A 14,196-nucleotide genomic window follows, 5' to 3' on the forward strand; every position below is an offset into this window, starting at 1 on the left:
GGGTGCCCACATTTTGTCCCATCTAAACTAGTGCATTTTCCTTTCTCTGTCCATATGAATCCACTAGAATTTTCACATCTTAGAAATCAAGTCTTGCATAATTCCTCTGAGAGCCTAAAACTGAAACAACTCATAGGGTATGGAAAATGACAAAGGCCACTATCTTGATTAGTATCTCTTTCTTGGCTTGAAAGAGTAGCTTCTCTTTCCACTTTTAAAGCTTCTTCGTTACCCTTTCTTGTATTTCAACAAACACTTTTTTACCTCTTACTACCCTCATTGAATTTGAAGATAAAAATATATTAAAAAAAAAAAAAAACAAACAAACAAACAAACGCTTTTTTACTTTTTAAATTTTTATCTTCAAATTCAATGAGGGTAGTAAGAGGTGTTTTTCATATTGATTCAGTGCTCTCAAACACCTAGCAAGGTTATGATTACATCCTGACTCTCAACTAATATATTTACACTTAAAAATATATATTTTCTTCTCACAGATTACTATATATTACCTGAGGCCTCTTTATATTGTCTGAAGATATCATGGATTTCTATGTACTTATCCGTGGTGGCGGATGCTCAGGTTCTCCATTTAACAAAAATAAGTAGCAATAGAGACACGTTCCTTTACAGTTGATATCCATTATTCATGAAAAAACCCATGCTTCTTATCAATTTTTCAAGAAACACATCACCTTTCAAGAAACCTATCTAAAATAATATCCTCTCATAACGCATAATTTACTAAATTCATTGAAAACTTCTTTTTTTCTCCTTCTAAACTTACAAAAAAAATACCTTTTCATATCAATCACAAATTTTACGAGTGTCAAATCAAGACCATAATTTCCCAATAATAACAAAATATGAAGAAAAAATCTCATTCCCCCCGCAAGGTCACATTTCCTGACCTGCAGAAGAGGATCCTTGTTGTACTTGTGTTGAACTTTGATCTCCAGCACCACTAGACATGTCCCCAGCCTAAAAAATAAGATAAAGAACTCCAATCAACATTATAACAGAACTCTAAATACTGCATAAAGTAATGCATTTACATTTAAAAAATGAAATATATTTATAACAAAAGCACAATGAAGTAATAACCTGGCCCCGGAATTGTTGAATCAAAAATACCACTTTTGATTTTATAGTGTCCATTCTCTCCAATTGTGATTTTAAAGAGGTCATTTTCTCCATCTTCTGTTGTAATATTGTCTCTTCTTCAGCCTATAATATAAGATAAATAACTCCAATTAACAATATAAGTTGACTCTATATACTGCATAAAGTAATACATTTACATCAAAAAATATATAATATATTAATAACAAAAGCACACCGAAGTAATAAACTGGCCCCTTAATTCTTGAATTATAAAGACCAATTCTGATTTTACAGTATCCATTTTCTCCACTTTTGATATTAAAGTGGCTATTTTATCCATCCGCTGCTGTAGTATTGTCTCTTGTTGACGTAACAATGCCTCTTGTTGCTGACATGCTCCCTCATCATGTATCATTGCCTCTTGTAGAGTCATTAGTATTGTCTCTAGTTGATGTAGTATTGTTTCGTGTTGATGTAGTATTGGCTGTAGTAGCTGGCACAAGCTCTCTTCTCCTTGTATTGCCTTTTGTAGCAGGCGTACTCTCTCCTCTTCATCTAAAGTCAACCTGGAAATTTGGTAGCAATAAATACACTAAAAGGCTTGGATGGTTGAAATACAAAAAATGATTTGAACAATTAGTAAAACCAACAAATATCAAATTAGAAAGCAACCCATTATAGAAAATCCACACAATCAATCATTTAAACAAGAGAAAAAGGAAGTTATGAAGATGTCTACATTTTCAAATTTCTTGCATATTAAGCTGCGAAATTACAAACATAGGAAGGAATGAGGTGGATAACTTTACCCATTCCAAATGTTTTGGGCATGAAGAAGAATCAAATTTAAGCGTGAATGACCTCTATCTGAAAAAAAGTGAAGTCAGAGAGAGAATCCTCTAAATCCTTCGGGCATGAAGAGTCATCAAATAGAAGCTTTACTAAAGAAAAAAAGAGATACAAAACCCTGCTAGAAAATAACTAGAACCCCAAATCCCAAACACTAACATAAACACACGTCTCTATCAACTTAATAAATCTCAAAAACCCAATGAAACCAAGCCAAAATAATTGATAAAAGAGGAAAGAAAACCTGGGAAAAAAAGGTACCTGAAAAGCATATAAAGATTTGGAAAATCAAAATAATGTCAATAAACAATATTAGGAATAAAGCCATGTGAAATCAATAAAAAAAGAAAAAAGAAAAATGTGGATTAAAGAGAGTGGTGGATTGGCTTTCGTACCTTTTGTTTTGGGGACCAAAATTTTAAGAAAAGCACCAAGAAGCAGTGCAATTTTATTTATTTTTTTCCTTTTTTTCTTTTTTAAAATCAAGGAAACTCTTCAAGCAACCCCTCTTGAGTAAACCCCGGATACACAACCTTGCCCATAAGAACTGTGTATCGGGTAATCTCGAGCCTAGATCTATAGTTTGGGGGGGAGGGGAATGGGGAGGGGGAAGGAGGTGAGGTTTGAGCCAGAGATATCAGGCACCACAAAGGATGGCACTACCGCTATGCTATCACTTAAACCCTGTGCAATGTAACAATTAAGAGAATAGTAACATGAAAAGTTTGGCTACCAAAGATTGTGGCCAGAGACTAAGTGTTAGTAAACAATGAAACAAAAAAAAAGGTTATTACTGAAGAGGCTTGAGTGGGTTTTGTGGAAATGGAGCTCTATAATGACTAAAAGTTTGAGAAATCTTTAATGCTTATGTCACTTAAATTCCAAAAGTGAATGCTAGGTGTCTTCTGTTAGACCCAAATACTTTCATTAAAGGTTGGAAAATCCCTTATTTGTTGTTTATTTCAAATAAATGTCTTTGAAAGCAAACTCGATGGCAGTGTTTTTAGAGTAATTTGTAAACTGTACACTGAAATGATATGTGATTATTTTAACTAGGGCTATTTCATATATCTGTTAGATGGACTCAATTTTGGTGAAGGAGGAAGTGGATTTGGTTTTCTATTTGGACAATTCGGTTGTCAACCATGGTAAATAGAAACACACTTTTCTTTTCTAATAGTTCAAGAGGACCAAGACAATGAAACCCTTTCTCCATGCTTCTTTTAATTTTGGTTTTGGAAGTACATAATAGGATGTTACACAATGCTGTGAAGGGTGGGTACTTAGCTGCATTTCAAGTTGAGGGGGGAAATGAAGGGGTTATGGACAGCTTTCCCCTTTTGTTTGCTCATGATACAATTTTGTGACGTAAATTCTGATCAACTCGGCTCTATATGATGTTTTCCTTCTCTGTTTTGAAGCAGTCTCAGAATTAAGGGTTAATCTAAGTAAAACAGAGCTTGGACCAACAGGAGAAGTGGAGTGTGTAATGAACCTAGGCTTGGTTTTCAGTTTTAGGGTAGTGACTCTACCTACGGTATATTTGGGATTACTCCAGATTTGTCCTTCACGACACAACCAGTTAGGAAAGAAATCATTGAAAAGGTAAAAAATAAACTAGCAAGTTGGAATAAGCAATATTTATCAAAAGGAGGAATGATCACCCTAATCAAAAGTACATTTATCTAGACTACCAATGTGGATAAATAATCTTTTACATATCAACACACAACCAAAATAAATAAATGCAGTGCTGTAGCTAATTCTATATCATCTATTCAGCTAAACAACACAATACTTATTTTTGGGCAAACCCCATATTTATTACATCTTTGCAACAAAACTTGGGGCTGTCACTAGGGGCCACCCCGATGCAACTCCCACACTCAATACAATGTGATACATTTAATCAATCCACTAACAAAATGTCATGACTCTAGCTACAGTTACATGGTTCTAAAAACTTTTAAATGTTTGGCTCATCTCTTTTTATTTTTATAGTTTCATCTTATACTTTGTTGAATGTACAACAGTGCAAAATAACATGTCAGGTACAAAACACAAAATCAGAAGGCAATGGCTGATCATATCAGAAAAATCTAAGCAAGTCTAACGAAACAGTAAGTGTAAAACACATTTTGATATTGAATATGGATTAGCCGTGACAAGTTCAGCATATAGAAAAAGCTAATAACATCAGTCTTTCTTTTATATTTACTTTTTCCAGCTTGCAAATGTTTACGCTCATCATCAACAACAAGCACAAAATTGCATTTAACAGCTCAAACCACTCTTTATAGCAAGTCGATAACAAATTGACATCCTAAAGCAGTACACTATCTAGTATATGCAAAGAATAAGATACAACTGAGGAAAGCAAATGCTGAAATTTTGAGTTGAATCAAGCTTATACCTGCATTTCCTCTTCCTGCTCACTCCCCTTTTGGAAACTGCATCATTCGGTTTGTCAACTACGACTAGATTCTCCATATAATTATCAACGCAAAAATAGTATGGCCTCCCACCAATTCCCAAATTCTTAACTTGTTCGCTCTTAGGCTCATACGAAGTGATGCCCCAATAATGTGGTAGTTTTGCCTCCACTAATATATTACCATTCTTCTGGAGACCTAATACCCTTGAAAGTCCTCCATTGAGATTAACAGTGAACAGCTTAGTCCAAGAATCAACAACGCCATACTCTTTCATCACCCAAATGGAACAGCATTTGTTGACCGTGTTTTTATGAGTATCATAACATAATAGAGAAAGAGATCCCCCAATTACTGAGGTATGAAAATAATCAATCCTAGTGAGTGCACCATTTGGCACAGACATCTCGCGAAAAACCTCATCCCCCAAAGTCAAATGACGAAACTAATGGACACCATTTATTGTCCCTATCCTTCGCTACAAAATGGACAGCCCCATTTAAAGAAGCTGATGGTTGCCCCCAATCTTCAAAACTAATCCCGGGTGAAAAAGAGTCCCCAGCACTTGTTATTCTCCAAGACCCCTCATTAAGAGAGTAAACCTCAACAAGAGGTATTTTGGCCTCTTCAGAGGTATCAGTTCTACATTGAAATGCAATCCTCACCACCTTATAATCATTAGTCCGCGGATCAAACCCGAATGCTGAACGACATGTAACACGGCCGTACTTCTTGACAGTAATGCAAGGCTTTGGAAGCGTTATAAGTTTTCTAATAGAGGGATTCCAAAGAACAAAGCGATCTTGTTCAAAAAGACTGAACAAGCCATTCGCGGAACCGATTAACAGGAAATGGTTTATACGACGATTCGTGAGTGGGAAATCAATGTGTTGAATTTGATCAGATGAGGAGTCATTGTTATTGTCAATTAACTTGTAGTGCTCTACATGGGGACTATCAACGCACTGCCTAACAATTAATTTGTCGGAGGATTTGAGAAGTGATCGAGTGAGATGGGAATTGATGAAGGCAGAGGTTGTGATTAAAGAGTTCCATGATTTGGAAACGCACCTGAATCGAATTAGGGATTTGACGGGTAGTCTTGGCAGAATTTCCAGCACTACTTCCTCTGGGAGATAGTCTGCCATTCCTAACCCTAACCGTAACCCAATTTCAATTTCAGTCTTTGGTTCGACTGTCTCTGTTTTATTTCCTTTTTACACCGCTCTGCTTTGTTATAATCAAACAAATTAGCGCCAAGATTTTTTAACTTTAATCACAAAAATTAGGGGCAAGATTCCCGCCAGTGAAAGTAGAAAACCCTCTCAGTACACATTTATTTATTTATTTATTTTTATACCGCCATCTATACATCATTTATAATTTTATATTTTACTAGCCTTTGAGTACTTTTTTGTTTTTTTGGGAAAAAAATAATAATATGTATCTATTATAATTTATACTATTATTTAAGGTGTTTTTCTTGTTTAGATTCATCATTTTTTAAGCTTAAAAATGTCTTTAAGTAGAGATAAAACTAAAGGACACTTCGGTAAAAATGCAACTCTAACTCCCACTAAAACAATGCCTAAAAAATAGGACCACTCTCATGTTAATTTTTAAATTGCTTTATCCACTTATAAATTAGATTTTCATATAAAAATTATATATATATATAATAAAAATACAGAGTTTTTTCTTTTGGCTAAAAAAATCCTCATCGCACGCGCGAAGCGTGTGTGATGAGGCTAGTTTAGGATTACTATATTTTCCAATCACCAAAATTCTTAAGAGTGTGATGAGATTTATGCGTTTGTAATTAGAAAATGCTAAATCTCATCGCTCTCATAGGATTAGTGGCAGAGGCAGAATTCTAGTACGAGGGCAAAATTAATTTGAAATTATTAAGAAATATTTATAACAAAACAAATATACAATTGTAAATCAGTAAAAATTTATTAACTCAACTATTGTAAAAATATTGTGTTTCTTACAATTTAAATAAATTAAATAAAAAATAAAAGGAAAAAATATTATGAGTCTTCAACAATATATTAGTGAGAAAGTGAAAATGTGGGAGAAGCCAAAGCTAAAAGTTATTTTTGACTTGTTAACTTTGCTGTGTCTTGATAAAATAAAATAAAAAAAGACTTTGACATGTCAGGTAACTCCTTGCTCTCATTGTTACAGTGCCATGTTCATTTTTTGAGGAAGATTGTGTCAGTTTTTGGTTCCTTTTACTGAGTGTTATTTTGTTTTTTTTTTTTCCTATGTTAATGAATCAGAGAGGGCAAGCTTTTCTCATATGCCTATAGCTAAGAAAGTTTCGGAGGAGTCAGGGGTAATTGCCCTCTCTTGACCCCCCTGGCTTCACCTTTGCATATGATTTTGGTGATTAAAAAATGCAACAATCCTAAATTAGTATACTTAAAAAAGTTTTGTGCCTTTAAAAAAATAGCAGAGCCGTTAAGGGTGAGCACATGCAACGAATGTGTGTAGATGCTAGTTTTTCTAATGACAAAAAAATGTGTGATTAGTGTTGATGATGCGAAGAAAATCAGTAGGCTGGATGCTTCGGACTTGAAATGACTACTTGCTCTCTCGATGGCCTGAAAAAAGAAAGAAAAGTGATTAAATGTGACCAGGACCACCGGCCAAGAACCCTCCGATGGCAAAGTTAGTTTTCTCTCTATATTTTTAAAGTTCCAACTTTTTGGGAAATGTAAAAACATACTTTTGTTTTGTCTGAATGAATGTTTATATAGTGTCCTAAGAACAGTTATCAAACTTGTAACCTCCCCTGAATTTGAGGAGGTGTGAGGGTTCAAAGATAACTTCCATAACTGCTTGGGAGTTACATATTTCTCACCTAACTGTTATTGGAAGTTACGCGTGTAATAAGAAGTTGTACTACACGCTCAAGAATTTTCCTAAGTGTCTAGGGTTCGTCCAGGGGTCCTCGTCCTGAGGACTTCCAGCCGAGCGTACCTCGCATCTAAGGGAGGTCCTTCCTTTATGGACGACCCCTTCCATGGACGAGGCTCATGATGACCCTGGTCGACATGATGGGGTTCTTGTGAAACTTGACCACACAAAACCTCATCAAAACATCTTCCTGCATGAACGAGCTTCATGGACGAGCTTCTTACAGCCTTCGATTGCTAGCTCTTACCCTGGACGACCTCCATGGACGATTATTGGAGTTTATCCCCCATCAGTTGCCCTCTTGTCTATGGGTCGTCTAGGAAGCATATAAAACGATGTCATGCTTTGGACGCGTCTTTATGTTAGTTGTATGCGTGCCACGTGTCGTAGCTTCATTGGCAATTTGTCATGTCGATTTAATTTCTCGAGGGAAATGCCAGGTGACGTGTCTTGATTGGTCATGTAATTCGAGACACCATTTTTCAACGCCTATAAATAGTGGATTTCCTCTCATCCCTTTGCACTTTTTCAAATTTTCTTTTTTGACATCCTCGTCTTAGCGCCTCATCTAGAAGTTTCTTGCATCCGTAGTTCCCCTTCATCTAAACTCAAGTATTTTCTATATCCTCGTCCTCAGGTTTTAAGCTTTCTCAAAAAATATCTGCAGAGCTTTCTTCGTCTAGCAATAGTGTTGACAAAGCTATAGACGAGTATCATGACCCTAGTAGTTTTAGTAGGTCTAGTGATAGTAGTAGTGGTGATAGCAATAGCAGTAGTGAGGGAAACACCACAGACGAGTATAGGTCAGGTGTTCCTGGGATTCCTTTAGAGGAATTTCAGGATAGCCTTAGGACGAGGACTAAGTCTGGGTCTAGGGCTGGCATAAGTGCCCTTTCGTCTTCTGCTCAAGACAAGGAAGAAGTGGTCTATAGTTGTGCTATTGGGGTTGCCTCCAAGATAGATGAGAGAAAGTTAGGCCTCCTAGAGTAGCTGTGCGTGATGAGTGGTGTTGTCAGCCCCGTTTTGGCATTGGCAATTATGAGGCTTACCTCTTGGGGGGGGGGGGTTGAGGTTGCCCCTCAATGCCTTCACCAAGGAGTTGCTTTCTAGGTTAGGCTTAGGTATTTGTCAGTTCAACCCTACTGCATGGAGGCTAATAATTGCTATGCAAGTTTTATGGAGGAAGGTGTTTGAGGGGGATCGTCCTCTTATTGTGGACGAGTTCCTCTTTTGTTATAAGCCCTCAAAGATTAACCAATCCCTTGGCTTTTACCAATTTACAGCCAGAGGGAGAGATTATAGGCTGATAAAATCCTTAGTCACCTCAGATAGAAAATGGAAGACGGAGTTTTTCTTCGTCTCTGGCTTTTGGGCTGGACGCCCTATTGAAGTTGACAGGGATTCATTCCCTCCCTACACAGGAGAATTAGGGAACCTTCGTCCTGAAGATACGTCTGTGGCTAAAGCTTTACTTTTTGTTATTTTTTATTGTAGTCATCTAATCACTTTCCTCTCTTTTTTGCAGGTGCTAGACGGCCTCACTTGAGTAGGTTTTACCTTGAACGGGTTCAGAAAGCTCGTCTTCACCCTGAGAGGGACTTCCATTCTTTGGTCACTTTCCAACGCCTCGCTACTTAGGGATTTGGTCCTGAGCCTTCTCCTGAAGCCACAGACCACGAATGTATAGTCCGTAGACGTAAGTTTTTACTTTGAGTGATCTCTTGTCATTTCTAGAAGTGATTCTAATGAATTTCTCTACAGGAATGGCTACCATGAAGGAGAACAAAGGGAAAGAGATAATGGACGAGGCCGTGGGGCCAGAGGTTTAGCCTCAGCCTCGTCCTATTCTTGAGGAGTCTCAGTAGCCTCGTCCTTCCTCTGGGGATAAAAGAAAGAGTTTGTCCAAGGCTAAAAAGACTCAAACCCAAGACGATCGACCTAACCCTTTCCTCGTCCCCCAGTGTCCCATCCAAATTATGGATGTTGATTCTGAACCTAAGGATTCCCCATCCGTGCAGATCTCATCTAAAGCTGCCCCTCCTTCCTCGTCTTAGCCTTCTGAACAAGCACCTCAAAACCTTTTTCCAACGAAGGCTTGGCTTGGGAAAGGTTTGAGAAGGTTGTGATGGACGAGGATGTGATGGCGTGCTATGACATGTCTTTAAAGGATTTTGAATGTTCTAGCATTCATGACCTTTTTAAGGTATGCCCCTTTCCTCCTTTTTTTTTTATTTTTTTTATTTTATGTATCTTGCCAGTTTTGTGTATATGCCCATTATAATGAAATTTTTAATTTGTGCAAGCAGTGTTTAAGTTTATCACCGCGTCCAAGCAAGCAACCGAATTGGACAAGATGAGGATTCTGTTGGAGAGGACGATCAAAAAGGGAAAGGACGAGTCTACAAGGTGGGTTGAAGTAGTTGCTAAGGCTAAGGAGGATGCAAAGAAGCTAAAAAGCAATGTCGAGGAGTTGAAGACAGACGTCCAAGAGAAGGACGCTCGTCTTGAACTCCTCCAGAAGAAGAATGACGAGCTAAGCGCCCTTCTTGAAAAGGTTAGGGAAAATGCGGTTGCAGAGTTTAAGTCGTCCAAAGAATTCACCAATCAACTAGACACCAATTATGCAGTTCGGTTCGAAGATTTTAGGATGGAAGCCATGGAGAAATTCCTTGAAATTGACTTTAGCCTCATTAAACTTAACCTGGGTGAGGCTGCTTCAAGCTCCCTCCTCCAGACAAGCTCAGAGGATGTCAATGTTGAGGACGATGCCTCTACGAGGCCACCTCAGGACGACCCTGATGCCAACACCCCTCCTACTTAAAGACAAGATTGTTAACTTAGTGTTTTTTTTTTTTGGTCCATTGTTTTTAGGACCTTTATTAAAATGTATTTGAAAACAATTCTCTCATCTAGAGTGTTCTAGATGAGTTTGTTAACAAATGCTTTTTAAGGCTTACTTTGAAAGGGTTTTTGGATGACGGTCGTCTACCATTGTTTTAAACTTGTATACAATTTTATCCAATATTTAATTTTATTGTATGGACGAGTTTATGCTCTTTTTTCACCATTAAATGTTATTGTCTTTTAAACAGTGAGTATTCTAAGTAATGACTGGTCGTCCGTGCATTTTGCTCATGGACGCCCTACTTATACACGGACGTCTTTGTTAACCATTTAAATTTTCCTAAGTGTAACTCGTCTCAGAAATGGCAATGATGGTCACACGTTTTTTTTTTCCATCCACAGGCTAGGCAGTTGGCAATCGTCTTTCGCCTAGACGTTTCTAGTGTTTGTCTCGTCCTAGAACACCTGGGCGTCTTGGCGAGATGCTCGTTCATAGACAAGCTTCATTGTATGCCCTTTTCTTGTCCGTTTATCTTCAGACGAGCATGCCTTAGTTTATTTTTCTTTTTTTTATCCTCATTTCGAGGGAAGCTTATGAATGTTACATCCCTGCGTCCAGAGATTTTCATTCGTCTTATGGTTTTGCCCCCCTTGTGGGTACTATTATGGAAATTAGATTTATGCATTAAATACATTTAGAAATCCAAACCATATTATTATATGAACATTATCCACAAGTATGGCATACGCTTAGAAGCTGGTGCCTTAAGAAAATACTTAAATATATAATCTCGTCTTTCACAAACTTGTCTGTAGATGGTGCAAAAGTTTATGAACTAGTGCACTTTTTATTCTTAATACACACCATAGTAGTAATAGAAACACAACAGTAAATATTAGTAAACACCATAGTTGTGACCTCGTCCATATCTGTAACCTTGTCCTTGGTGAATCTTGTCCAAGCTCATTACTGATAGTACCTCCTTAGGTGCTCCACATTCCAGGGGTACTCTAACTTTCGTCCGTCCAGAGCTTCTAGGTAGTACAAACCCCGCCTTTTGCAGTTGATTACCCTGTAAGGTCCTTCCCAATTGGGTCCCAATTTTCCATGAGCTGGGTTCCTGGTTGCCAAGGACACCCTTTTAAGAACAAGGTCTCCGATGTTGAAACACCTGGATTTTACCATGGCATCATGCTGCCTAGCCATAAGATTCTTGTATCTTGCTGTCATTTGCTCCGCATCCATCCTTACCTCGTCAATGAGATCGAGGTCAAGACGAAGTTGCTTCTCATTTTCTCTCTCCTAATACTTCATCACTAGATGATTAGCCATATGAACTTCTGCCGGTATGACGGCTTCACTTCCATAGGCTAGCTTGAAGGGGATTTCTCTTGTTAGGGTTCTTACAGTTGTCCTGTAGGCCCAAAGAAAACCTGGTAACTCGTCTGGCCATATCCCCTTTGCCCTCTCGAGCTGAGTCTTGATGATTTTCAGCAAGGATTGGTTCGCTACTTCTGCTTGGCCATTCGCCTCTGGGTGGGAGGGTGAGGAATAGTGATTCTTGGTTCCAAACTGTTCGCAAAAGTCCCTGAAAGGTGTGTTGTCAAACTGTCGTCCGTTGTCTGATACTAGTACCCTAGGTACTCCAAACCTGCACAGAATATTCTTCCAAACAAAATTCTTAACATTTTGCTGAGTAATTTTGGCAAGAGGTTCGGCCTCCACCCACTTTGTAAAGTAGTCAACCCCTACTACCAAAAATTTCATTTGTCTCGTTCCTAGGGAGAAAGGACCCAGGATATCCAATCCCCACTGTGCAAAGGGCCATGGGGCCATCATTAGGGTCTGGTACTCCGACAGCTGCCTAGGGACGTTGCTATAATGCTGACACTGGTCACAAACCTTGACATAGGCCTTAGCATCTGCTTGGATTGTAGGCCAGTAGTAGCCTGCACGGATGACCTTATGGACAAGCGATCTTGCTCTTGAGTGATTTCCACATGCTTCTTCATGAACTTCTCTCAAAACATAGTTTGACTCGTCTGGAGCCAGGCACCTTAGGTAGGGCTGAGAAAAGCCTCGCTTGTATAGTACTTCGTTTATGAGAATGTATTTGGCTGCCCTGACCTTCAGCTTCTTAGCCTCATCCTTGTCTTCTAAAAGCCTTCCTTCTTTAAGATAGACTACTATTGGACTCATCCAATTTTCTCCCCCTCTTATTTGCTGTTTATCTAGGAGGTCTATACTTGGAATGTACTGGATTCTGTTGTACGCGTCCCTAACTTCTCCCCCCAAAGCTAGTTTCGCCAAGGCATCCGCTTCCATGTTTTCCTCCCTTGGGAGTTGAACGAAACTCACTTCCGTAAAGTTTTGGACAAGTCGTCTCACTTTGTTAAGATATTTCTTCATCCTATCTTCCTTAGCATCACACATTCCATTCACTTAATTGATCACTAGCTGAGAATCTCCTTTGACTATTATTGACTCTGCCCCTAAAGACTTAGCCAATTCCAGCCATTTGAGTAGGGCTTCATACTCAGCTTCATTGTTGGTGATTTGGTACTGTAGACGGGCTGCGTACTCCATTTTGTCTCCCTCTAGGGACTTGAGTATGACTCCAATCCCCCTGCGTATAAGGTAGACGATCCGTCTACATTGATAACCCACCTTTCATCTCCTTCGTCTTTGTTCAGCTCGTCCTGGCTGGGAGTGAACTCCATAATGAAATCCGCCAATGCCTGTGCCTTGATCACACTCCTTGGCAAGTATCTGACATCAAACTCGCTAAGTTCCACTACCCACTGGATTAATCGTCCTGCAACTTCCGATTTGTTCATTGCCTTCTTTACGGGATGATCCGTCAGGACGTTGATAATATGAGCTTGGAAATAATGTCTCAACTTCCTAGAAGCCATAATCAAGGCAAAGGCTAGCTTTTCCATCATCAGATATCGTCCTTCTACCCCTCTTAATGCGCAGCTTGTATAGTACACCGATTTCAAAACTCGTCCTTCCTCTCTAACCAACACCGAGCTTACAGCGTGTGGGGACACCACCAAATACAAATATAATTCCTCCCTAGGTACAGATAGACTTAGCAATGGCGCTGTCATGAGGTAAGTCTTCAGGTCTTGGAAGGCCCTTTGACACTCGTTCGTCCACTCAAATGCCTTCTTGAGGATTTTAAAGAATGGAAAACACTTGTCAGTAGCTTTCGAAACAAACCTATTAAGGGCGGCAACTCGTCCGGTAAGAGACTGGACTTCTTTGATGTTCTTCGATGGTTCCATACTCAGTATCGCCTGGATTTTGTTTGGATTTACTTCAATTCCTCTGTGTGAAACCATGAACCCTAAAAACTTCCCCGACAAAACTCCGAAAGCATACTTGCTTGGATTTAATTTCATGTTATATCGTCGAAGTGTATCGAAGATCTCTTGAAGGTTGTTTAGATGCTTTCCCTCGTACAAGCTTTTTACCAGCATATCATCCACATAAACCTCCACATTTCGCCCGATTTGAGGGCGGAACATGTGGTTAACCAGTTTTTGGTAAGTCGCCCCTGCATTCTTCAAACTGAAGGGCATTACCTTGTACCAAAATAACCCTTGGCTAGTAATGAATGAGGTATTTTCTTAATCTACCTCATCCATCTTTATCTGGTTGTAGCCTGAGAAGGCGTCCATGAAGCTCAACAACCTGTGACCTGCCGTCGAGTCCACCAGCTAGTTGATGCGTGGCAACGGATAACTATCCTTGGGGCAAGCCTTGTTTAAGTCAGTAAAGTCCACGCATATTTGCCACTTGTCGTTGGCCTTCTTTACCATGACTACGTTCGCCAATCAGTTCAAATAATAAACTTCGCGGATGAACTCCACAATAATCAACTTTTGGACTTCTTCTTTGATGGCATTATCTCGTTCAAGAGCAAAAAGCCTATTCCTCTGACACACTGGTTTGGAGTAGGGACACACATTCAGACGGTGAGTAATGACATTCGAATCAATACCCGGCATGTCCTTATGACTCCATGCAAAGACA

General features: G+C 38.9%; 1 protein-coding gene and 1 pseudogene across 1 annotated transcript; both read right to left on the bottom strand.

Moving 5' to 3' along the window:
* Positions 1–717: 717 nt before the first annotated feature.
* On the bottom strand, positions 718–5,587 carry LOC142617570 (F-box/kelch-repeat protein At3g06240-like; annotated as a pseudogene).
* Positions 5,588–12,597: 7,010 nt separating this feature from the next.
* LOC142616793 (uncharacterized) lies at positions 12,598–13,097 on the bottom strand. The gene is made up of 2 exons (XM_075789572.1): positions 12,823–13,097; positions 12,598–12,781 (listed from the first exon to the last, which is right to left on the bottom strand). Exons 1-2 carry the CDS (start codon positions 13,095–13,097, stop codon positions 12,598–12,600), a joined length of 459 nt encoding a protein of 152 aa, XP_075645687.1.
* Positions 13,098–14,196: the final 1,099 nt, after the last annotated feature.

The sequence above is a fragment of the Castanea sativa genome, chromosome 11 (assembly GCF_040712315.1).
Source record: "Castanea sativa cultivar Marrone di Chiusa Pesio chromosome 11, ASM4071231v1".
NCBI lineage: Eukaryota > Viridiplantae > Streptophyta > Magnoliopsida > Fagales > Fagaceae > Castanea > Castanea sativa.